The sequence below is a fragment of the Phoca vitulina genome, unplaced genomic scaffold (genome assembly GCF_004348235.1).
Source record: "Phoca vitulina isolate PV1807 unplaced genomic scaffold, GSC_HSeal_1.0 scaffold9, whole genome shotgun sequence".
NCBI lineage: Eukaryota > Metazoa > Chordata > Mammalia > Carnivora > Phocidae > Phoca > Phoca vitulina.
The window spans coordinates 49912977-49940657 of record NW_022589712.1 but is presented as its reverse complement, the minus strand read 5'-3'; the positions used below and the strand labels follow the sequence as shown (position 1 = coordinate 49940657).

Sequence of the window (27681 nt, the reverse complement as noted above, 5' to 3'; positions counted from 1 at the left end):
CCTGTTCCTCCCAAGGTATAAAGAACTTTTTATACACATTTAGAATTTATCAGGCTCAAACAAGAACTGAAATCTCCTCCAGATCTCTGAGTTTATTACTTCTTTCACCTCTATACTAGAGGTATCTTACTAAACTAAAAACCACTCATCTTACTAAACTAAAACTCATCTTACTAAACTAAAAACCACTTCTCTGTCTGGCTCACTATTTGGCCTTCAAAATTCAATTATCATGGGATTTCCCTATACTGGAAAGGTTTCCCAACACCCACACATTCATGAGTCAGTTCAGTGTCCCTCCTAGTTACCCACACAGTATTCTGTGCATACCTATATAAAACGATTCATAGCCCTGTACTGTAATCTATTTTATTTTTTCTCTAGATGGTAAGGAAAGGAACTATGTCTTTTATTCTTATACTACTAATTCCTACATAGGGTTATTCAGTCAGTGCCAAATAAATGAGTGAATGGTATTGCTAGTTATGCCGTATATGTCTAATTTAGCCAAATACACTCTAAGTCCTAAAAGGCTGCAACCCTGTCACATGTCCCCTTCACTGAAAAAAAGAAAACACTGCCAGACCTAAAGGTAAGAACTGAAACCACAAAACCCTTAGAACAAAGGAATAAATCTTTGCAAGCTTAGATCAATCAGCAGTTTCCTACTGTAAGCAACAACAACAAAAGACATAAACTGGACATCAACAAAATTAAAAACTTTTATGCTTCAAAGGACACCATCAAGAAAATGAAAAAGCAATCCACAAAATGAGAGAAAATATTTGCAAATCATAAGTCACATAAGATCTTAATAACCAGAACATATAAAGAACTCTTATAACGAACAACAACAACAAAAAGAATAAAAAGAAAACCCAATGAAAATATGGGCAAAGGACTTGAATAGACATTTCTCCAAAGAATATACACAAATGGCCAAAAAGCACGAGAGGATATTCAACATCATTAGTTATTAAGAAAATACAAATCAAAACCACAATGAAATGCCAGTTCACACCAACTAAGATGGCTAAAATCAAAAAGACAGACAAGCAGCACCTGGGTGGCTCAGTTGGTTAAGCATCCAACTCTTGATTTCAGCTCAGCTCATGATCTCAGGGTCGTGAGACCGAGCCCCAGGTCAAACTCTGTGCTCAGTGGGGAGTCTGCTTTAGATTCTCTCTCCCTTTCCCTCTGCCCCTCCCCCCTCTCTAAAATAAATAAATCTTTTTTAAATAAAAATAAAAATTTAAAATAAAAAATAAAAGAAGGATATGCAGTTGACCTTGAACACAGGTTTGAACTACATGGGTCTGTTTATATGCAAATTTTTTTTCAATGAATATACGTATAGTACTGAAAATGTATTTTCTTTATGGTTTTCTTAATAACATTTTCTTTCCTCTACCTTATTATATGAATGTTGTATACAGGGACACCTGGGTGGCTCAGTCGGTTAAGTGTCTGCCTTTGGCTCAGGTCATGATCTCGGGGTCCTGGGATCGAGCTCCGCATGGGGCTCCCTGCTCCATGGGAGCCTGCTTCTTCCTCTCCCTCTGCCTGCCACTCCCTCTGCGTGTGCTCACTCTCTCTCTGACAAATAAATAAAATCTTAAAAAAATAAAGAATACTGTATATAAAACATAAAATACGTGCTAATCAACTGTTTATGTTATCAGTACAGCTACTGGTCAACAGTAGGCTATTAGTGGTTAAGTCTTGAAGGAATCAAAAGTTATATGAGGGTTGGTGTACCTAACCCCAGCATTGTTCAAGGGTCAACTATATTCACACATTGTACAACATGGATGAACTTTGAAAATACTATGCTAAGTGCAAGAGCCAGACACAAACCACATACAGTAGGATTTCATTTTTATGAAATGTCCAGAATAGACAAATCCATAGAGACAGAAAGTAGAATAGTGTTGCCAGGAGCTAGGAGAATGGGGAAATAGAGTGACCGCTAATGGATACAGGGTTTCTTTTGGAATGATGAAATGTTCTAAAATTAGATAGGGGTAATGATTACACAACTCTGTGAACATACTAAAACCACTGAATTGTCAAAAAAAAAAAAAAGCCTCTGCCAAGGTGGACCTAAATAAATATTTCACTGATGAAAATGGCAGTACTTATCAGTCAATCAGTATCTTAGAAAGTTTAGAGAAAAGTGCATCCCAACAAATGATAATTTGCCTTCATCCAGTCTCTTCATTAAAGATTATGGATGATCCATAGCTCCAAACCGTTCTCATTACCTTTGTATTAGACTTCTTATAGGTAAGAATGTTGGGTAGGAATCAGAAAATGACAGAAATATACCAGATACTGAAATATACCATGTGATCTTAGGGGAGGCATTAATATTTCTGGACTTGTTCTAAGGCAAGTGATTTGAACAAGATATAGGATTCCATGAAGTTCTATAAACACTTATGTTGTGTTTTTATTTCTACCTATAAGTACATCCAGAAAAAAATTTTTTTTAAGATTTTATTTATTTAGAGAGAGAGAGCACGAGCGAGCAGGGGGAGGGGTTGAGGAAGAAGGAGAGAGAGAATACCAAGCAAATTCCATGCTGACTGTGGAACCGATGCAGGACTTGATCCCCCAACCCAGAAATCATTACCCAAGCCAAAACCAAGAGTCAGTTGCTCTACCAACTGAGCCACCCAGGCACCCCAGGAAGAAATATTTTAAGTTTTTAATTAAATTATATAAATCCTTAAAACTCCTACTTTATTCAGATCAATATAGTAATACTAGGAAACACCAGTTCACGTTGATGTTTCCTAATGGTGGTCTCCATTTTAAAATCAAATAGGTAAGCACCATTTTATGTATTCTCTCCTTTTCACTTTAATTTTTCACTTTAGAAAACTCCCCTCTCAGAAAACCAAAATTTTAACTAAATATCTGTTGATCACAGTGCTTTTTATAACAATAAAAAGTTACAAACAACATAACCATCAATCGAGTAACTCGGTAAACAAATAACAGTACCTCCATACAGTGGACTATGGTCCCTAAAAATAAAGAGTGATTTTCTGGGGAAGGAAGATCAGAAAGCAGACTTTTTACCCATACCCTCAAGAATAACTGCATTTAATTAATGATATTATTGATGGAAGAGTTGTGTATGTAAATGGTACAGATTTTCTTTAAAAGAAAACCATTGCTGGGGTACCTGGGTGGCTCAGTCATTAAGTGTCTGCCTTCAGCTCAGGTCATGGTCCCAGGGTCCTGGGATTGAGCCCTGCTGAGTAGGGAGTCTGCTTCTCCCTCTCCCTCTGCTGCTCACCCTGCTTGTTCTCTCTCTCTCTCTCTCTCTCATTCAAATAAATAAATAAAATCTTCAAAATAAATTTTTTTAACTTAAAAAAAAAAAGAAAACCACTGCTGGAAAAGAACATTAAATGAAGTAGAAAAATATCCATTAAATATTTTTAATGGAAAATTCAGGTTATCAAAAATCATGTAGAATACAATCAGATTCTTGAAAACATATAGAAAAATGTATACCATACCATTCATAGTGTTCCTCTATGAATTATTTTACTTTTCTTTGCTTACCTTAATTTGTTTCCAGCTTTTAGATATAACTGACATATAACACTGTATAAGTTTCAAGTACACAATGTGATGATTTATGTATGTATTGGGAAATGATTGCCACGGTAAAGTTAGTTAACACATCTCTAATCTCATAGTTACAATTTGTATGTGTGTGTGCTTATCTTTACTTTCTAACTTTTCTTAAACATATTCTATTTATAATAAAAATTTTTAATCTGGGGCACCTGGGTGGCTCAGTCAGTTGAGTGTAAAACTCTTGATTTCGGTTCAGGTCATGATCTCAGGGTTGTGGGATGAAGCCCCATGTGGGGCTCCATGCTCAGCATGGAGTCTGCTTGTCCCTCTCCCTCTGCTCCTCCTCCTGCTAGTGCTCTCTCTCTCTCTCTCTCAAATAAATTAAATCTTTTAAAAAATAAAAATGAAAAATAAAAAATTTTAATTTAATAAAAAATAAGGTTCTCCTCTTTCATCTGTTTTCTTTATTTTGAAGGCTTAAAGTAAAATAGCCCGTTACAGAACAGATTTTTCTTTCCTAATGAAGTTTTTTATAACAATTCATTTATAACAATTCCTATAACATTCATTTTATAACAATTCATGTAAATGGGCAAAAAATTCTAGCTTCCTACTGACCCTAAGAAGATTAATCCTTATTCTCAAAACTAAGGTGACTATAATTTTTACTCAGTACCTACGCTTTTTTATTTGCTAATTTAATCTTTAGGGAAATTTACCATGGAAACCCCCTTAATATATTTGGATAATAAATAAACCAATACTTTGCTGGGGACTTTTATACATTATGGTTTGGTTTTTTTTAAGATTTTTTTATTTATTTATTTGACAAAGAGAGACACAGCGAGAGAGGGAACACAAGCAGGGCAAGTGGGAGAGGGAAGAGCAGGCCTCCCGCAGAGCAGGGAGCCCAATGAGGGGCTCCATCCCAGGACCCTGGGATCATGACCCGAGCCGAAGGCAGACGCTTAACGACTGAGCCACCCAGGCACCCCTACATTATGGTTTAATTACTCCTCACAGCAACCACATGAGACAATAATTTATCGTCATACAAATTTTAACAGGTGGGGAAATTAAGGTTCAGAGTTATTACCAAAATCCCGAAGCTAGAGAGTACTAGCTCAGATTTGAGGGGTTCCAGTTCCAAGTTTTCCTGATACCACAGTTGTGCTTTTCATTTATATGTATATTTATTGAGAATCAGAAGCAAAAACCCCTCAGGGAGAAATGACATTCAAGTAGTTCTTTAAGAAGGAATAAGCTTTATTTAAATCATTTGGACCCAAAAGTATTTTATGCATTCAAATGCCTTTGTAATGGAAAATGTTTTTCTGATAAAAGTACCAAATTTACAACCCCAATAAACTAAACAAAGAAGCTTAGTTAGTTGGCCTAGAGCAAAGATCACATGTAAAATTTAATATGACTAAATTCTGTTCTCTTTTAGAACAGAATTCTCTCGTGTGTACCTATCATATGTATGAAAAGATAAGGGTTCCCATAACATCATATGGCTCTACTTAAAAGCCCATCTTCATCCATCTAAATTTTAAACCTTTATATGGACTTGAGGGTCTACAAAATTTGTTGTGGTTAATTACGGAAAATCTTTATACAGTGTGGAAAACAGTAACAGTTCACAAACTGAATTTATCATTAAGCACTTGAGTGATAGCTAAGCTTTGTTAAAAACAAGACAACAGGCCCAAAATGGAATCACTTATGCTAAGCTGCATATCACCCAAACTAGCTCTATTTAATTAGTTTAGGCTCTCCCAGAAATGGAAACTTGAACCAATCAAGAATCTCCTAATCAGCATTAGTTAGAGATAATCTGCCTGACAGATTCCTGCCATGCTCTAAAGGAAAGTAACCTTGCCAAAACCAATCCGCTTTTTTGTCTACTAGAACTTTCTTGTTCCCTCTCCATTTGGCCTATAAAAGTCTTTCATTTTGTACAGCTCCTCAGAGCTCCTTTCTACCTGCTGGATTGGATGCAGCCCGATTCATGAGTTGTTAAATAGAGCCAATAAGATCTTTAAAATTTATTTGGTTGAATTTTTTTAACAGTTTAAAATTAATTCAAAGGTTCCTTTCTCCTTCAACACCTCAAAGTGTCACAGATTATTATTAACTAGTTTCCCAAAAGCCATTCACAGCCTGCTTTTCCTCTGCCTTCCTCTACACCAGAGAAGGCACTTGCTTACCACTTGGTTGGCACAGCCCCTTTTGTCTTTGCACTTTTGCCTCTTCCCCTGCTTCCTGCCTAGAACCTGGAATCAATACTTGGAGGTATAACAATCATTTGACCATGTGTACAAAAACCACAAAACAGAGGGAAGGAGGTGGATCTCTGGTAATATTTTTGGCTAGCTGCACCAGCACAGTACTCTCCAACTCTGGACTTTTTGATACAAGAAGAATATAAACCCCTTACTTGTTTGAGTCCATTATCAATTGGCTTTTCTGTCACATGAAGCTACAACTGACACAAAAACATACCTTAGCAGGTGTTCTTTCCAGAATTTAAAGGACAGCTAGATCTGTTCCTCTTTCCAGCAGTTTGAAATTTTTTTTAAATGCTTTTGACCATTTCTATATGTAAAACACAATATGTAATTTTCTTCAACACACAAGTAGGAAAAATGTGGATGCTAAGTTACATAAATACATAGTTTTCCAAGGTAAAAAAATTCTTCTTTCTCATAAGCCAAAAATATTAACTATAAATTGGGTAAACACTGGTGACACAGATAGAAGGAGATGAATTACAATACCTAAGAAGCTAAAGAGAGATGTAAATTGTAAAGCTGGCCAGACCTTTATCTGAGCTTTAGGAGAAGTATAGAGAAAATAGCTCTAATTCCTATCAGGCTAAGATAGAAATGATTGCACCTATCAAACTGTGATAATGAACACGCAAAGCATGAAAAGTATTTGAGTTGGGTGGGAAGATGGTAGAGTAGGAGGACCCTAAGCTCCCCTGGTCCCACAGATACAACTAGATAACACTGAAAACAACTGAAAAACTGGCAGAACAAACTCCACAACTAAAGTTAGGGAAGAGGACACATCAAAGAACATAGGAAGGGCGAAGACACAGTCCAGGAGCAAAACAGACCTTGGTCATCCTTGGTGGGGAGGGAGGTGGTGGCATGGAGGAGGGCGAAAAACAGACTTTCACACTAGTGAGGAGGACAAATCTCCATATTTGCCTTTGAAAGCGAGAGGGGCTGAATTTCATTAGTTCTTACAACAGTAGAACTTAAAGACTGGAATTTTAAAACCTATGGGCTCCACTCTCACAGAGCCTGGATGATGTTAGGAAGCAGAGTCCCCACCCATAAAGAGACAGCAGACAAACAACCCATGCAGATACAGTATAAAACCAGCAATTTGAAAACTGCCAGGGGCAGACAGGAGGGACAGTGATTTGCTCATCTCAGAGCATGCCTAGAGAGATAGGGATCACAGGGAGTCTCCTCCAGGAACAAAGGAGCTGGCAGGTGCCATTTCCCTCCCCCACCCCACAGCATAAACAGCCACCTGTGGAACCAGCACAGTGCAGACACTCACTACTTAACTTGCTTACACCAAGCCCTAGCCCCCTGCACTTTAGCGGATCCACCCTTCCCAGGCATGCTCCCCTTACAAATGGTGCTGCAGGCCCCTCCCCCAGAAAACCAGCAATTCTGCCAACACCACCTCTCCTGACCACCACCTGTTGTAGGACCTCAGTTCTGGTGGCGGCAGGTATCCTTTCACCAGCACACTACCACACATCTTGTTAAAACACACCCCACCCATGCTGGGGACCAAACACTGCCCACAATAGGCAAAGAGAGCCTCTGCATACAACTGAACTGAAGGGAAAAGAGTCCAAGACTCAACAGCAAAGCACATGCAACACATATACGAGACCCTCCCTGAAGCACCAGGCCCTGGGGAATAGGGGACACTGCACTGCAGGGCACTATAGGACCTCTTCTTCATAAGACTATTATCATTAAGAGCAAGAAAAGTAGCTAACTTTCCTAACACACAGAAACAGATAAAGTCAGACAAAATGAGGAGACAGAAAAATATTTCCCAAATGAAACAACAGAACCAAACCACAACAAGAGACCAAAGTGAAACAGATAGAAGTAATATGCCTGATAGAGAATTTAAAGTAACAATCACAGAGATACCCGTGTGTATGGAGTGGAGGACATCAGTGAGATCCTTTTACAGAGATAAAAAAAGAACCAACCACAGATAAAGAACACAATATACGAAATTAAAAATACACTTGAGGGGCGCCTGGGTAGCTCAGTTGGTTAAGCGACTGCCTTCAGCTCAGGTCATGATCCTGGGGTCCTGGGATCGAGCCCCACATCGGGCTCCCTGCTCAGCAGGAAGCCTGCTTCTCCCTCTCCCTCTCCCTGCCACTTCCCCTGCTCTCTCTCTGTCAAATAAATAAATAAAATCTTAAAAAATAAAAAAATAAAAATAAAAATAAAAATACACTTGATGGAATATAGCAGGCTAGATGAACAGAGTAATGGAATGTAACCAAGCTGGACAAAGGACAGGAGAGAAAATTATGCAAATCAAGGGTAGTCATAAGGAACTGAGTACTCCATCAAGCATAAACATTTACATTATTGGGATCTCAGAAGAAGAGACAGAAAAGGGGGCAGAAAATTTGAAGAAATAATAGCTCAAAACTTCCCTAATCGGGGGAAGGAAACAGATATCCAGATGCAGGAGGCACAGAGATCACCCAAAAATTCAACCCAAGGAAGTCCACACCAAGACATATAGTACTTAAAATGGCAAAAAGTAGCAATAGACAAAATTTTTTAAAGCAGCAAGAGAAAGGGGTGCGTGGGTGGCACAGTCACCTGAGCGTCTGACTCTTGCTTTTTGCTCCGGTTGTGGTCTTGGGTCATGAGATCGAGGCCAGCATCAGGCTCTGCGTTCATCTGCTTGGGACTCTCTCTGCCTCTCCCCACCTGCTCTCTCTCGTTTTCTCTCATAAATAAATAAATAAATAAATAAATAAGTAAATCTTTTTTAAAAAACCAGCAAGAGGGGGCGCCTGGGTGGCTCAGTCATTAAGCGTCTGCCTTCGGCTCAGGTCGTGATCCCAGGGTCCTGGGATCGAGCCCCACATCGCTTCTCCCTCTCCCACTCCCCCTGCTTGTGCTCTCCCTCTCGCCGTCTCTCTCTCTGTCAAATAAATGAATAAAATCTTTATAAAAAATAAATAAATAAATCTTAAAAAAAAAGAAAAACCAGCAAGAGAAGACAGTTACATAAAAGGGAAACCACATAAAGCAATCAGCAGATTTTTCAGCAGAAACTTTGCAGGCCAGAAGAGAATGGCATGATATATTCAAAGTGCTGAAAGGGGAAAATCTGCAGCCAAACATACTCTATCCACCAAGGCTATCATTCAGAATAGAAGGAAAGATAAAGAGCTTCTCAGATAAACAAAAACTAAAGGAGTTTATGACCACTAAACCATCACTACAAGAAACATTAAAGGGGACTCTTTGAGTGGAAAGGAATGCCCATAAGTGAGAGTATGAAAACTAAAAAACACAAAAGCAGTAAAAATCAATATTTCTGTAAAAATCAGTGGAAGGATTCATAAAATAAAAGGACATAAGGGTCACCTGGCTGGCTCAGTCAGTAGAGCATATGACTCTTGATCTTGGGATCATTTGTTCAAGCCCCACGCTGGGCACAGAGTTTACTTAAAAAACAACAAAAAAAAGTATATAAGATACAGCACCATATACCTAAAACATGATGGGGGAAGGAGTAAAGAATGGGTTTAAATTTAAGCAAACATCAGCTTAATATAGACTGCTAAATGCAGAAGATGTTATATACAAACCTAATGGTAACCACAAATCAAAAACCAGTAACAGACATGCAAAGAATAAAGAGAGAGGAATTCAAGTCTATCACTAAGGAAAGCCAATAAACTATGAAAGAGAGCAAGAGAAGAAAGAACCAGAGAAAATCTATAGAAACAACCACAAAACAGTAACAAAGTGGCAACACATATCTATCAATAATTACTTTGTAATTGGACTAAACACTCCAATCGAAAGACATAGGGTGAGGAAATGGATAAAAAAGCAAGACCTAGCTATATGCTGCCTACAAGAGACTCATTTCAGACTGAAAGACACCTGCAGATTGAAAGTGAGGGGATGGGGAAACATTTATCATGCAAGTAGATTTCAAAAGAAGGCCGGGGTAGCAACATTAATACTGGACAAAACAGACTTTAAAATGAAGACCGTAACAAGAGACAAAGGACACTATATAATACTAAAGGGGACACTACAACAAGAGAATATAACAATTGTAAATATTTATGCACCCAACATGGGAGCAACCAAATACATAAAACAGTTAATAACAAACATAAAGGAAATAATCCATAATAATACAATAATAGCAGGGGACATTAACACCCCACTTACAGCGATGAAAAGATCATCCAAAACAGAAAATCAACAAGGAAACAGTGGCTTTGTACATGTGCTGCCAAAGCAAGCACAAGGAAACAGTGGTTTTGAATGACACACTGCACCAGATGGATTTAACAGACATATTCAGAACATTCCATCCTAAAACAGCAGAATACACATTCTTTTTAAGTGCACATGCAACATTCTCCAGAATAGATCACGTATTAGGCCGCAAAACAAGTCTCAACAAATTTTTAAAAATCAAAGTCATACCACGCATCTCTCCTGACGACAATGTTATGAAACTAGAAAACAACCACAAGAAAAAATCTGGAAAAAAACACTAATAACATGGAAGTTAAGTAACATGCTACTAAACAATGAATGGGTCAACCAAGAAATCAAAGAAGAAATAAAAAATAGGGAAACAAATAAAAATGAAAACACAACAGTCTAAAATCTTTGGGATACAACAAGTGGTTCTAAGAGGGTAGTTTACAGCAATACATACCTACTTCAAAAAGCAAGAAAAATCAAATAAACAACATAACCTTCACTTGAAGGAGCTACAAAAATAAGAATAATCAATTAATCTTCAACAAAGGAGGAACTGTATAATGGAAAAAGATAGTCTCTTCAACAAATGGTGTTGGGAAAACTGGACAGCAACATGCAAAAGAATGAAACTGAACCATTCTTCACCATACACAAAAATAAACTCAAAATGGATTAAAGACCTAAATGTGAGACCTGAAACCATAAAAATCCTTGAAGAGAACACAGGTAGTAATTTCTTTGACATTAGCCATAGCAACATTCTTCTAGCTCTGTCTCCTAAGGCAAGGAAAATAAAAGCAAAAATAAACTATTGGTACTATATCAAAATAAAAATTTTCTACACAGCAAAGGAACCAATCAACAAAACTAAAAGACAACCTACTGAACGGGAGAAGATATCTGCAAAAGACATATCCAAAAAAGGGTTAGTATCCAAAGTATATCAAGAACTGACATAACTCAATACCCAAAAAACAAATAATCCAATTAAGAAACGGGCAGAAGACATGAATAGACATTTCTACAAAGACATAGAGATGGCCAACAGACACACAAAGACATTTTCAATATCACTTATCATCAGGGAAATGCAAATCAAAACTACAATGAGGTAACACCTCACACCTGGCAGAATGACTAAGAACAAAAACACAAGTAACAACAAGTGTTGGTAAGGATGTGGAGAAAAAGGAACCTTCATGCATTGTTGGGGGGAATGCAAACTGGTACAGCTACTATGTAAAACAATATGGAGGTTCCTCAAAAAATTAAAAATAGAATCACCCTACAATCCAGTGATCACACTACTGTGTATTTATCCCAAAAAATATAAAAACACGAATTCAAAGGGATACATGCAACCCTATGTTTATTGCAGCATTATTTACAATAGCCAATAGCCAATAATACGGATAAATGGAAACAACTCGTGTCCATCAATAGATAAATGGATACGGGCGCCTGGGTGGCTCAGTCGGTTAAGCGTCTGCCTTTGGCTCAGGTCATGATCCCAGGGTCCTGGGATCGAGCCCCACATCGGGCTCCCTGCTCCACGGGAACCCTGCTTCTCCCTCTCCCGCTCCCCCTGCTTGTGTTCCCTCTCTCACTGTGTCTCTCTCTGTCAAATAAATAAATAAATCTTAAAAAAAAAAAAGATAAATGGATAAAGATGTGGCATACACACACACACACACACACACAATGTAATATTATTCAGCCATAAAAAAGAATGAACTCTTGCCATTTGCAGCAACATGGATAGAGCTAGAGAGTACAATGCTAAGCAAAATAATTTGGTCAGAGAAAGATGAATACCATATGAACTTACTCATATGTGGAATTTAAGAAACAAAACAACAAGCAAAGAAAAAAGAAAGAGAGACAAACCAAGAAACAGACTTTTTTTAAGTCTTTATTTTAATTCCAGTTAGTTAACATACAGTGTTATATTAGTTTCAGGTGTACAATGTAGTGATTCAATAATTCCAGTGCTCATCACCTTCTTAATTCCCATCACTTACTGAAATAGATTCTTAACTGCAGAGAACAACTGATGGTTACCAGAGGGGAGGTAGGTGGGAGGATGGGGGAAATAGAGGATGGAGATTAAAGAGTACACTTATCATGATGAAAAAAATAAAATGATTAAAAAAAAGAACACTTAAGGCTACTGAAGATGAGATAAGACGGGCACATATATACTGTCTGTGGTGGTGAATGAAACTACATATGAAAAGCAATTAGGAAATATATATTAAGAGCCTTAAAACAATTAATATACTTCGACACAGTAAATTTCTTTATAAGACTACTGTAAGAAAGAATCAAATATATGGACCAAAATTTACATACAAAAACATCTACTAGTGTTATTTGTATTATCAAAATACTGGAAAGAACTTAAATGTTCAATAATTAGAAAGGGTTAACTAAAGCATTACAAATCCACATGCTAGAAGAATATAGACATCCATTATAAATCAAGTTTTCAAAAGAAATTTAATAATACGGATAAACATTCTTCACATCTTAAGTAAGAGGATCCCAAACTTAAACAATCTTGTTATCTTACTAACTTATTCATGACACCTCTAGGTCAAAATAATTCTGGTATGGAGGTTCCTCAAAAAGGTAAAAATAGAACAACTATATGATCCAGCAATTCCACTTATTGGTATATAGCCAAAGGAAATGAATCACTATCTCAAAAATGAATTACTAAATATTGCAGCATTATTTACAATAGCTAAGACATGGAAACAACGTAAGTGTCCATTGGTAGATAAATGGATAAAGAAAATGTGGTATATAAGTACAATGGAATATTATTCAACCATAAAAAAGGAAAGACTCCTTCCATTTGTGACAATATGAATGGACCTTGAGGGTATCATACCAAGTAAAATAAGTCAAAGAAAGGCAAATACTTTATCATCTCACTTATATGTGGAATCTTTAAAAATTAAAATAGAAACAAAAACATATTGGTGGTTATGGGAGTGGGGAGGAAGAGAGGAGAGTTAAAAGTAGTCAAAGGTACAAATTTTCAGTTATAAGATAAATAAGTTGTAGGGATGTGATGTACAGCATGATGACTACAGTTAACAATACTGTACTGTATATTTGACAGCTGCTAAAAGAGTAAATCTTAAAAGTTCTCACCACATGAAAAAAATCTGTAACTATGAAGTAGTGGATACTAACTAAACTTATTATGATAATCATTTCACGACATATACATATATCAAATCATTATGCTGTACAACTTAAATTAATACAATGTTATATGTCAATTATATCTCAATAAAACTGGTAGTGGGGAGAGAGAAACCCAGAATGAGATAACCACTTTACACCCACTAGAATGGCTATAATAAAACAAACAAACAAAAACAGAAAATAGCAAGTGTCGGTGAGGATGTAAAGAAATCAGAACCCTTATATACTGTAGATGGGAATATAAAACGGCACAGCTACTTCAGAAAACATCTGGCAATTCCTCAAAAAGTTAAATATAGAATTACCATATGACCCAGCAATTACACTCCAAGAGAACTGAAAACATATTAAAACAAAACTTGTCCACAAATTTTCATAAGAGCATTACTCACGATAGCCAAAAAGTGGAAACCACCTAAATTTCTGAGTGGATGAATGGATAAACAAAATGTGGTACATCCATACAATAGAATATTATTCAGCCATAAAGAGTACTGAAGTACTGATATTCATTACATATGGACGAACCTTGAAAATATGCTAGGGGTACTTGGGTGGCTCAGTCACTTAAGCGTCCAACTCTTGATTTCAGCTCAGGTCATGATCTCAGGGTTGTGGGCTCGAGCCCTGTGTCCTATGGCTGACTCCGCTCAGCAGGGAGTCTGCTGGAGATTCTCTCCCTCTGCCCCTCCCCCTGAGTGTGCCCACTCTCTTTCTCTCTCTAATAATAAATAAATAAATCTTAAAAACAAAAAAAGAAAATATTATGCTAAGTGAAAGAAGCCAGCCACAAAAAGCCACATAGTATATGATTCCATTTACATGAAATATCCACAATAGGCAAATCCATAGCAGAAAGCAGTTAGTGGTTGCCAGGATCCAGGGGAGGGGAAATCAGAGTGATTGCTTAACAGGTATGGATTTCCTTTTGCTACAACAAAAATGTTCTAGAACTATCTTAAGTTCTTTAGTAAGGAACTAAGTAATGGTAGTGGTTGCACAATGCTACAAATGTCCTAAAACTCACTGAATTTGGGGTGCCTGGGTGGCTCAGTCGGTTAAGCTTCTGCCTTCAGCACAGGTCATGATCCCGGGGTGCTGGGATAGAGCCCAGCATCGGGCTCCTTGCTCAGTGGAGCCTGCTTCTCTCTCTCCCTCTGCCTGCAGCTCCCCCTGCTTGTGCTCTCTCTCTCTATCTCTATGTGTCAAATAAATAAATAAAATCTTAAAAAAAAAAAAAAATCACTGAATTGTATAATTCTAAAATGATGAACTTTATGTTTACCAATCAAGATTTTTATTCTATCTTTATGAGAGAATCAACTAAACCTATTGTGGTAAATCATTTCACAAAAAATATAAATCAAACCATTATGCTATACACCTTATTTTTTTTTTTATGTTTTATTTATTTAAGTAATCTCTATACCCAATGGGGGGCTCAAACTCATGACCCCAAGATCAAAAGTTGCCCTCTCGGGCGCCTGGGTGGCTCAGTTGGTTAAGCGACTGCCTTCGGCTCAGGTCATGATCCTGGAGTCCCTGGATCGAGTCCCGCATCGGGCTCTCTGCTCGGCAGGGAGCCTGCTTCTCCCTCTGACCCTCCCCCTTCTCATGTGCTCTCTCTCTCTCATTCTCTCTGTCTCAAATAAATAAATAAAATCTTTAAAAAAAAAAAAAAAAAAAAAAAGTTGCCCTCTCGATGGAATTAGAGGGTATTATGCTAAGCAAAATAAGTCAATCAGAGAAAGACAATTATCATATGATCTCACTGATACGTGGAATTTGAGAAACAAGGCAGAGGATCATAGGGGAAGGGAGGGAAAAATGAAACAAGACGAAACCAGAGAGGGAGACAAACCATAAGAGACTCTTAATCTCAGGAAACAACTGAGGGTTGTTGGAGTGGTGGGGGGTGGGAGGGACGGGGTGGCTGGGTGATAGACATTGGGGAGAGTATGTGCTATGGTGAGTGTGTGAATTGTGTAAGACTGATGAATCACAGACCTGTACCCCTGAAACAAATAATACACTATATGTTAATAAAAAGAAAAAAAAAATTTGCCCTCTCTTCCAACTGAGGCAGCCAGTTGCCCCTATGCAATACACTTCAAACTTATTCAGTACTGTATGTAAATACTGTCTCAATAGAACTGGGGGAAAAAAAAACACCAGGAGAATATACCAAAATATTATCAATGCTTATCTCTGAGTGGTCTTATTATAAGTGATTTATGTTTTCTTTTTCATGTTTCTATAACTCTTAACTTTTCTTTAATAAATACATATTGGTCTTTTTGTTAACACATTGATTTTTATAAGATAATAGAAGCTATTTTGTTTTTTTAAAGATATCTGCCTTTTTTACGCCTGGCTGGCACAGTCGGTAGAGCGTGCAACTCTTGACCTTGGGGTCATGAGTTCGAGCCCTCATGGGGTATAGAGTTTACTTTAAAAATAAATAAATAAATGTTTTTAATAAAAAATAAGGGCACCTGGCTGGCTCAGTCAGTGAGCAAGCAATTCTTGATCTCAGGGTCATGAGTTCAAACCCCACATTGGGCATGGAGCATACTTAGAAAGAATAAATAAATTTTTAAAAAATTAAAAATAAAGGCATTTTGTCTTTTTCCCTTAAGTTATATATACTCTACAGTTTAATGTTTTATCATTTTTAAATAGGTAATATAAATACAGTAAAATAAATATGTAGATATTTTTCAAATAATGCAAGAGTATACACTTTTTTCAAAAAGTCTTCCTCTCAACCCTATTTTTTCTTCCTGTAGACAGTCACAATTAGCAATTTGTTGTTTTACCTCCAGTCTCGGTTTTTGCAGTCTGGGACTATCCTTGTATACTCATTACGTATGGCACAATACTTGGCTCAAGGAAAGGAATCAAATGATAAATAGTAAACAAGGGATAAGTGAATGGATACCAGAAAAATGAAGAAAGATGAAAAGAGATAATAGATAGATAGAAGATAGGCAGATGGAGGATGAATGGATAGAGATTTGGATAGAGATAGGTTGATGAATGAATATGTGAATAAATGGATGTTGTTGAGAATTTACTATTATATTAAAGTGACAGTAAAACCAATATAGTTTCTATATATGTGAAAACAGAAGGGCACGTGGGTGGCTCAGTTGGTTAAGTGGTTGCCTTCAGATCAGGTCATGATTCCAGGGTCCTGGGATGGAGCCCCACATAGGGCTCCCTGCTCAGTGGGAAGCCTGCTTCTCCCTCTTCCTCTTAGCCTGCCACTTGCCCTGCTTGTGTGCTCTCTCTAATAAATAAATAAATAAAATCTTTAAAAAAAAAAAAAAAGGCATTTAAGGGGGGCCTGGGTGGCTGACAGTTAAGCGTCTGCCTTTGGTTCGGGTTGTGGTCCCAGGGTCCTGGGATCGACCCTACAAAGGGCTCCCTGCTCAGTGGGGAGCCTGCTTCTCCCTCTCCCTCTGCCTCCCTGCTCATGCTCTCTCTCTCGCTCTATTTCAAATATAAATAAAATCTTTAAAAAAAAAAAAAAAGGCATTAAAAAAAACAGAGAAGCGGCGCCTGGGTGGCTCAGTCGGTTAAGCGTCTGCCTTTGGCTCAGGTCATGATCCCAGGGTCCTGGGATCGAGCCCCACATCGGGCTCCCTGCTCAGCAGAAAGTCTGCTTCTCCCTCTCCCACTCCCCCCTGCTTGTGTTCCCTCTCTCGCTGTCTCTCTCTGTCAAATAAATAAATAAAATCTTTTTAAAAAAAAAACAAAACAGAGAAATGTTTCCATTATCTTGGTCCAGCACTCAGATTATAAGAAAAATATTAAGAAGGAAAAGCTAAAAACAGCACACGGTACATACAAAAAAAATTACTTAAGAAACACTAGAAACAAGCTAAATATTAATAAGGAATTTATTTACTTTATTAAACCAACGTCCTCTTAAACTCAGGCACTCAGACTCATGCTGTAATAAAAGAATAGCATCCCCCACCAAAGACCAAATTGGTAATCTAGAAGATTAAATAAAGGAAATCTTTCAGAATGTAGAGAGAAAAAAGAGTTGCAATTTTTGAAAATGAATTTAAGAAACATGAAAGATAGAGCCTAAAAGGTCAACATTTGTTAATAAGCATATCTGAAGAAGAGAACAAGAAAGGCAACAGAGGGAGAAGAAAAAATAATCAAATAAATAACAAGAAATAAAAATTGCCCTAAACCAAAGACAAAAGAAAAAGGCTACTATAATATTCATATGAAACTGGCAAGATTGGAAAAGGGGAGTGAAGGTGTAGGGAACAAGGCAGAAGGAATGCAACTAGACTAAATATCACTTTTTACCTCAAATTATATGCATAGGTTATCTATTTAAAAAAAAATACTTTGTTAAAGACATGGGAACAAAACCACATAAATTAAAAAAAAAAAAAAAAAAGACCTACGTTTTCTAGACAGGCTTTGGTGAAATTTTAGAATGCCTAGATAAAGAGAAGACTCCTGAGATTCCAGAGGGGAAAAAGCAAGTTTCCAATAAAGAAACTCCCATGAGCAACAAGAAATCCCAGAAGAAATAAAGCAACAGTTTTGGGTTCTGAGACAAAAATTATTCTTAATATAGAATTATATATTCAGCCAAACTATTAACCAAGTATGAATATAAAACACATTATCAGACACACAAGAACTCAGAATATGTACACATCCTATATGAAAAAGCTACTCAAAAAGATGTCCTCAACTGAACCAAAATGAGGAATCCAAGAAAAATCACACATGAGATATAAAGAAACGCTATTAGCTAAGTAAGATCCAAAATATTTGAAGAAAGGGCAAAATAACTTAAAAAGACCCATTAGGCCTTAATACCTGGAAGACTTTTAAGCAGCAATTACTTAATGCACAAGATTACTTTTCCTTCTCCATGGGTCTTAATATACTAATTCATCCCACAATAAATAATTTCATAATCACAATATTTTAAGGCTGTTAAATGGTTTTCAGTGTTCCCTTTTTAAAATCAACTCATAGACAAAAAGCAGGATGCTATAAAAATTATACTTTATTGGCAGACGGAGAAAAAGAGTAAGACAAATATATTACTTTCCTTAATATTCATATCAGAAAGACCACAAATAATATCTAAACTAACAAATCAAGAAAAAGAAATTTATGATTTAAGTCATAAAAGTATTCACCATAAAAAATTTAAAATAACAAAGGTAATAAATTTGAACGTTGAGATGGGAAAGGGGAAAACAGGAAGTAGTGAGATTTCACAAAATTGTTCAGCTTTTCTAATGGAAAAACAAAAAACATTTAAAGTTGATAAATCAAGAAACAGAATTATGGTGGTGTCTGGTTGGATCAGTTGGTTAAGCACCAGACCTTCAGCTCAGGTCATGATCTCAGGTTCCTGGGATGGAGCTCAGCCAGAAGTCTGCTTGTCCCTCTCCCTCTCCCTTTGTCCCTCCCCCTGCTCCACTCATGTGTACTCGCACTCTCTCTTGCTCTCACATAAATAGATAAATATTTTTTAAAAAGAAACAGAATTATATGCTTATTAGAGTGGTAAGCACCAGCAAAACTTAAAACAGAAATAGTTAACATTGGTTACCTCTGAGAAATGAGGGAAGCTTGAGAGTGGACAATAAGAAGGAAGGCTTTTACTTTTCACTTTATATAAGTTGTACTGTTGGAGTTTGTTTTAATCATGTACAACTATTATTTAAGAAATTTTAATAGCATAAAAATAAAAATATTTCCACTTTGACACAAATATATTATAAAGATCAAAAACTGCTGAGAAATTAGTTAACAGAACTCTGGTTTTCTAAGTTATACGAGTTCAAATTACAAATAATTTTTCAGAAAAAAGGAAGGTCACTTTTTTTTAAAATTTGCACCTAACAAAGCAATAGGATTCACTCGGTGTTTAAGTCACTCTTAAAATGCAATTATAATAATTACACTGCAAAAAGGGAAAGAGAAAAAGGAAACTAACTTTTGTAAAAAGCAACATACTTTGTGCCTCAGACCACTTGGTACTTTCATAGGTGAGCTTATTTAACAATCATAAAGAAAATTATAACTTCCCTACAGAAAGATGCAACTAACCTGTAAGGCAAACTAACCACCTGTAAGGCAAAAGTTTTACCTTATTTTTCCAGCAGCCTTGGATTCACCTTTCTGTCCAAATATAAGTATCTACAAAACAGTTTGCCATGACATGGTTTTGGTCTGTGGTCACAGTACAAAACAAAATTAAATCCATCTCCTAATCACGTTTTCCTTGGTAACTGAGATCATCAACCACAAAATCTCACTGAAATAATATTTTTAGATAGAAAACACACAACAGGGGCAGCTGGATGGCTCAGTCAGTTAAGCATCTGCCTTCAGCTCAGGTCATGATCCCAGAGTCGTGGGACTGAGCCCCGAGTCGGGCTTTCTGCTCAGCCGGGAGTCTGCTTATCCCTCTCCCTCTGCCCTGCTCCGGTTCTCTCTCTCTGCCTCTCATATAAATGAATAAAAAATCTTAAAAAAAGAAAAGAAAACACACAACAGGTTTAAAGCCTCTATAAGGAGGGTGTGTTTCTCCTTTAGAAAGACTCATTATATTAGAAATTAAAGATATTTTATAAGGATACCAATTATTTGAGGACTTCACAGGTTTTTACTTCTCTTTGATCCATCACTTACTTTTGGATAAGAATTCGAACCCTCAATAAAAAACTACTGCTGCACACTTGTATCCTGAATTACATCCTGTCTCCTCTCTTGAGACTCTCTTTTATCCTGCACAATGTGAGCTCAAAAGGCCTATTACAGGAAGTGTTGAACTATCAGCTATTTATAAATGGACAAAATCTTCAAATAGCTTTGTTGGCTACTTCTTCATGGTTCTAGACCTTAAAAACTACCTGTTTTTAAAGAAACAGTCATGTTAATAATTCAAAACATTAAAATGCTCTCTGGGGGAAAAATATCTTGTCCCTTTGTTTTGGGATCCAAAGGCAGCACTAACATTATACAATACCAACATCACAAGATAATGAACAGGCTGATCTTTAAAAAAAAAAAAAAAAAAAATTAACCAAATAGCCTTACTCTCATCATTTACCACCAAGAAGATTTAAAATTGTAATATATTGCCTTCAAGTCTTCTATACTGATGTCTAAACTTCACTATGCTATGTGAGCATTTTGCAAAAAAAGCACAGTTTAACATCACGTATTAATTTTTTATCCAGTATATTCAGTCCAAACATACAATACACAAAAGTAAAAATCCTTAATTCATCAATATTGACATCCATTACATCAAAAAAAAAAACCTTTCCATAGGTCTACTTTTTCCTACATAAAACTCGGAGACATGCCTTTCCCATGCTGCTAAAATAGTAACCTGTATTTCCTATAGCAAACTAGTGATTTAAAACTCATTTTTATATATTATTCTTAAAGCCTTAAACATTTCTTTTCCTTATCCTCAGCCTCCTTGTCTCCAGTCTTCAGAGATTTATATCTCATATATCACCATGTTAGCAAATCATTTCAAGCCAGTACTTCCAAAGGTAAATAGCTTACAGAAATTTTAATTAGCTACAGTAATATGCACAAAAACTGTACCTACTATTTATTCACTGTAGTATTAGTACTAGCAAAAGACTGGAAACAGCCTAAATATCCATCAAGAGGGATGGTTAAGTAAATTATGTAAGTCAATACAATGGAATACAGTAAAACTATTCAGAAGAACTAGGCATCTCTGCATATCAGTTATGTAATGATCTTCAAATTATATTTGTTTAAAAATAGAGAAATGTAAACTATTTATTAAACACACACACCCCAAGAAAATCTCTCTAAAATGGAAAACCAAGAATGGCTGCCTGTAGAAAGGGAAAGGGGTGGGGAAAGGGAAGGCTTATATATTACATTGTATATCTTTTTATGCACAAGCACTTACTACTTACTGAACACATGCTTTTTTTTTTAACAAAGTATTTTTTTGAAAAGGTGATCTTGACTGCATTCACAAATTGACAGTTTTTCAGTTCAAGTATCAGTTTGCATCATCAAAATGTTTCAGCCTCAAAATCCCTCCTATAACTTGAAAGACATGAGCTTTCCTATTTCATTTGTCCACACCCTCATATACGCATTTTTATTAAATGGTCACCTCAGGGGCACCTGGCTGGCTCAGTCGGTGGAGCATGCAACTCTTGATCTTGGGGTAGTGAATTTGAGCCCCATGTTGGGTGTAAAGACTTAAAAAAAAAAAAAAAAAAGTCACTTCATGGATTTGAAAATTATGTGTTGCTAAGCCACTCATTCCACAAACTAAACCTTCCCAGTCCAGTATCACAGCAACTAGCCAGTTTCTCAGTCACAGTCGTCACACTCCTTGAGCCACATATGGCTAGTGGCTACTATACTGTAGTGCACAGATGCATTTTCATCATTGCGTGAAGTTCTATTGGGCATCACTGCTCTAGACTAAGGGCTGGTAAACTAAGCAGGGCAAACTACAGCCTACAGACCAAAGCCAGTTCACCACCTGTTTTTGTAAATAAAGTTCTATTGGAACACAGCCATTCTAATTTATACTCATTTATATATTATTTGTGGATACTTTCGCACTACAACAGCAGATTCAAGTAATTATAACATATATGGTATGGCTCACAAAGCCCAAAATATTTAGTATATGCCTCTTAGTGGAAAAAAGTTTGTCGGCCATTGCTCTAAACAATCAAATTTCATTGAAAAGAGCATTTATTTCCCTTCGGCTTCAAAAATAAAGTTCTGAAAGCTTGCACTGCATAAATGAAGAACCAATTAAACATAAACCAATGACCATTTAATTTACTAAGTGCTAAAGATACTAAATTTATTAACATAAACCCATAGTATCAATAAATTTCCTAAAGTATGCTTGAATGCTAACATTTTCTAAGCATCTCTATAAAATTGCTAGTAAAAGCACAGAACGGGCACCTGGGGTGGCTCAATTAGCTAAGCTTCCAACTCTTGAGATTTTGGCTCAGGTCATGATCTCAGAGTCGTGAGATCAAGCCCTGCGGGTTATTACTTATAGTGATATTACACACCTAAGAACAAAGAAGGACAGAATCACAGCTAATGAATATACTTGGTGAATAAGAGAAGGCTTCTGGAAGCAAAGCTATTTGAATTGGGTATTAAGGATGAGCAGGAGTTTGCCAAGTTTTGGGGAGTGAGGAGAAAAGGCAGGGTGTAGCAGAGCAACACCATTCTACTTTGACTACAGAAAAAAAATAGAAATGAAAAGGACTTACCAAGTCCTAGAAAATATGAGTTCAATGCTACAGAAGCATGGCTTGACCACTCTGGAAAAAAGGAGGGAATTGGTGGCAAGCATAAAGGCTGTAAAGACGAAAGACTTTAGGATCCAAATGCAAATGGCTTTACATGCCAAAGTAAGGAATTAAGATTGGATGTGATTGTATGAGCCAGAGAAACTGCACAGTTTTCCAAGATGTGACATGAGTGATTTTATTTTGTAGAAAAATGACCCCAGGTAACTTGGATCTTGGACTATCATGAGGAAAGACTAACCTAACAGCAGAGACCAATTAAGCTACTGCGCAAATCAAAGATGGTGGACAAAAGTAAGACAGTGAGAATGCAGAGAAACCAGATAAAGAGAACTACAGGCCTGCACTTCTACTTTTTTTAAATGTCCATGTGATATTTTCCCTTTTCTGTATTTGTTGGTATAGATGTATCCTTTACATGGAAAAAGTTTATACAATAAACTGGAAGCAACATGACCTTTTTTGTTTTGCTTCCTATGGTATTAAAGAAGGAAAACACATTAGAAAATGCAGTAACTCAGTCACGAAATCTGGATTACTGTCTTGCAATTTGCTGTGAGGCTTGTCTTTGCTGTGAGACTATGGTGATAACAACCTCTAACAGCTCTGGTTTTCTCATTTGTAAAGAAATGAGACTAAATGATCTTAAAACTCTTGATAGCTTTCTAAAATGCTATGATCCTACTGATACATCATCTTTAATCTTCGTAGATCTCAAAAAAAAAGAACGCAAATATAATCTATTTTAACTACAAACCAAATATGAAAAATCTATCAAAACCAGGCTGTTATGACCATGCCTATTATTTACCTATATGTATCCACATGTACCTAACTACATTTATTTGTGAAGGATTTCGTGACCTATATTAGTAGACATGCAGACACCAATTGCTCATCTGTAACTTTACACATTAAGATACATAGTCACCAACTACTCATCTGAAACCCTAAGGCAAAACTGAAACTGTTGTCAGTTAGCCATTTCACTTTCAATTAACAAGTATCTTTCAGACATCTCCAAAAAGGAGCATTCTTTGATTAGAGTGGTCCAAAGACTAAATGAATGTCTGCAAAGTTGAATAGTAGTATTGTTGGGTACAACAGTTTTCAGACATAACACTATCCTATGGAATCAAGTTTGTTTGAACCTCTTATTGACAAAAGAACTTTTTAACAATATTCATCAATCAAAACAAAGTTTTTCAAATTTAAGAAATATGGTCTTGAGATTTGTAATCATAAACCGTTATATGTGACTTGTTACTGTTAAAACTATTACAAATTCTTGCTTATACTAAAAAATCTAGAAATACTCTGAACTTGTTTCTCAAGAATAACTTTTAAGCCTGAGTTTATTTAAAAAGGATGGTTGGGTCAAAAGATTCTCTTCCTTCAAAACAAAAAGAAAAAGTAACATTTTTATTAAAAGTGAAAAACCCAAATGTAATCTTTCATTTCCACTGTATAAAGTTATGTAGTATAAATAACATAGTCTAAGTTAAAGTCATATTTCAATGAAAATATTCTAAGGTTTTTTAAACTGTAGTATTAAACTACAAGCAGAGGCTTTTCTAGTGATGTTTTGTGTTACATTACTTCTTCCAGTGTTTCTCCAAAAGACCTGAATGATTTTTTGGTTATATACTATGTTATATACATCAGAATAATTTCTCTTTAATGAACCCATGTGACTTTTTTCTTGCTCCCTAAAATAGCATTACACATTTTTTCTGAATTAACCAAAATAAATTCTGTAAAGAGCTAAACTGTAATTGACCATGATCAGAGTGTAAAATCCTTTACATTGCAAATCTGCATCACAGTTTAGAACCATCACTGAAAACTTTCTATTCTTTCAAATCGCTGGTATCAATGAACATAAAACTAATCCTACCAACCCACAAGAGATGTGTTTACTGTAAAGCCTCAAATCTCAACTAGACCCTTGGTCCAAGAAAACCTACCTTTATTGATTTTTCTTACAAGTAATACAGTGATATCAACTAATGCTTTCAGATCCTACAAGTTTCTTTAAAAAGTATATTTTGAAAATACACAAACTGATCTTATTCTATTAAAGAAACTTTATTAATTCTAATCAAACAAATTTCACTCAAGAAGAAAGTGTAGTCGAATCAAGAACTTTATTAGAGGGGAAAATATTCAAAAAGAACAATTAGAAGCAGGAATTAAATTATCTGTTTTTTGTTATAGCCCATGCTATCGAAATACAATTCAAAAGCAGAATTTTCAATTTTTCTCAAAAGTTGCCTACTAAAAGGAAGCTATTTTAACAACAAAAATGAAAATACATTTTAGAAATTCCAGATCAAGTATATTATAAAGTTAGCATGAGGAGTATGAAAAACACCACGTGTAATTTGTTTTGTAATGCCAATGTCCAAACAGGAAAACTAGATGTCCTCTCCCCAAGTATATCTGATAAGATTACTACAGGGACACCAGTAAAACAAGTAAAGTTAATATTCCAAAAACAAAATACAAGTTATAGTACCTCACATTCCAAGATACTAATTCAAGGACACCTGGCAATTAACTGAAAGAATTATGAGAAAAGTTTACAACTGAATACCATGGGGCCTGTTCAGTTGTAAGACAAAAATTACTTCCAGTAACAATCCTTAGACACGTGTATAGTACCTGGTGATTTCCACGATACTTTATGATAAAACAATTTGTAAAGTTGTGCTTTCTCGTTCTCTGTACGAAATTAGCACACACACTCCAACTACTTTCGTCCTAGAGTTCATAAATCAATTATATCAATTACAACAGAGTGCGCAGAACGATAGGCAACACTTCAAATCTTACTAATGTCATTTTGGCTGATACTCACTTTATTCAGAAATGTTCCGTTACGACCCTAAAGACTCTCTTTCATATAGTTTTTGAAATCTAAGTCTTTGAAATCTAAGCGGGACAGGGAGATAGACGTTCCTGGGCTCCTAACTCTGGGGGAGGAGAATTTCTGCCAGGATAGGCGGTGAAGAGGCGATTGGTTTACACCTACCCTTCACAGGCAGGGAGCTGCAGCTGTTCCACCTGTCCTACAGTACGAGCTCGTCTACCCTACAGGACGAAAGACAGGTGTTCTCAATACTTTATCCAGCTCGCCTTCTCCTAAGAGAACAATCAATAAAGGCTTCCTAAGAGGTTACTACGGTTCTCCCTCAACTCCCAGGAAAACAAAGATTGAGGCCCAGATCTCTGTCACTTCAATTCCGTTCTGGATAATCTAGGTGCTCGATAAAGCCCAGCACGCAGTCATTCAGCCAGGGGACGGAGTGCAGGACATCAGAATATCCCAGGTTGGGGGAAATGAGTTACCAGAGAACTAGGCGAACTCTGAAGTTCTGCGGGTAAAACGCGGTTAGTTTCCCAAGAGGTCCTACATTCGAGGTAAGGTGCGGAATTCAGAATGTGAAAAAGCGCAATCGGGGGCGAATGAGGAGGGATCCAGAAATCGCCAGGTATAGACTGGGACGGGGGGGCTGCGCTGAGGAACCAATGGGCTGGCTGGCGCCAAGGGCAGAGGTGCCCGGCGGGTCAGACCCGTGAGGCTGGCTAGGACCCCAGCACTCGGCCGCGCGACCGGCTCCTCGGCTAGGTTTCAAACCGCCGCCCCCGGGAGGCGCTCAGCCGATTGGAAGTTCCACAACGACCGTCACCAGCCCAGGGCCGGAGCGGCAACTCCTCGGCAAAGCTTTCTCATCCCTCCGCGTCTCCCCAAGAGACCAGACCCCACAAACTCCACCTCCAACCGAGGTCCCAACTCGAGTCCCGCCGCCAGCTCCATGCACGCGGAAGGCGCCCTCTGGGACGGGACCGACGCCCCCCGACTGGGCTGCGCCGCGGGAGTTCGAGAGGCGCGACGGGGCCGCGCGGGAGGCGGACAGCACCCGCGTCCCTCAGTCCGCGCTGGGACACGGCCCCGCGACCACCTCCGCCTCGCCACTCGGGAACGGCCCGACCCGGCGCCGACCCACCCATCCCGCGCGGTCGCGGGCTGGGCGAAGACCCAAGCGAGCCTACTCCCCCCACCCCTGCTCTTACCCATCTTTCCGCCTCGCCTTGTAGACGTGCCCGTAGGTGCCGCGTCCCACTTTGCACCCTTCGTACTCAAACAAATCCTCCACCCGCTCCCGCTCCGCCGCCAGCTTCGCCTTGAAATCATAATCCATTGTCTGCTTTCCCCATAGAGGCACCGGGACGCGGGGGCCGCCGCCGCTCAGTCCCTCCTCCTCCTCCCCCCGCGACCGCCGCTCCACTTCTCCAACAGCCGCCTCTCGGGCGCGCGCGCGCCGCCCGCCGCCCCGCGGTCCGCCTTCAGCAAGGGACTCCTCGGCGGCCGCGGCAGCCACCTCCTCCACCACCACCTCCTCCTCCTCCGCGGCGGCGGCGGCGGCGGCTCCCGCAGGCAGCCCCAGTCCCGCCTCCCCCCTTCATTTCCTTGTTTTGGAACCTGGTGGGCAGCTCCGCGGCTTCCTCGAGCTCATTAACGAACCATACCGCCCACCCCGAAGTCGCGGAGGCTCCTGGGAAATACAGTTCTGCAGTCTAAAGGAGTGGCTGAGTTTTGCCAGCAAAAGAAATACAGCACCCAGGTTGCTTTGGGCCGCCACAGCCCCGCCCCCCACGAGGCGTGCACGCCTGCGCACTGGGGCCGCCCCTCCCCCTCAGGTACCGCCGGACTGCCAGTTCCTGTGAAGGTAGAAAGCTCAAAGTTGCTGTATTCTTTCTGCGAGTCTGTGGGAGCTGGTGGAAAGAAGGCTCTTGTTCTGGTGTGAGGAAGGTACTCCACTATAACTGCTCCCGGGCGAGGAGAGTGGAAAGTATTTGACAAGTGGTTTGCTCAGGAGTTTGCTCCTGCGGTTTGAGAGGCGAGCGCTGTGGTTAGGGCAGTTGTACTGCAGATTGTTTGTTTTTTGTGGCAATTGGTCCGCCTGTTACCCCGCCCC

The 27681-nt window shown here is 38.1% G+C and overlaps 1 protein-coding gene across 4 annotated transcripts in view; it reads right to left on the bottom strand.

The window, feature by feature from the left end:
* The window catches only part of CDK19 (cyclin dependent kinase 19), a 171079-nt gene extending 143750 nt beyond the window's left edge, over positions 1-27329 (bottom strand). For 2 of the 4 annotated variants that reach the window (XM_032408069.1, XM_032408072.1), the window contains exon 1: positions 27186-27329. Coding sequence is in view for 1 of the 4 variants with exons in the window: in XM_032408066.1 (XP_032263957.1) it covers positions 26777-26904 (128 nt within the window). In the remaining 3 variants the exon portion in view is untranslated. Of the gene's footprint in view, positions 1-26776; positions 27166-27185 lie in introns of those variants that run through there. The other 2 variants (XM_032408066.1, XM_032408067.1) reach the window with 2 other exon arrangements.
* Between the last annotated feature and the right edge of the window lie 352 nt (positions 27330-27681).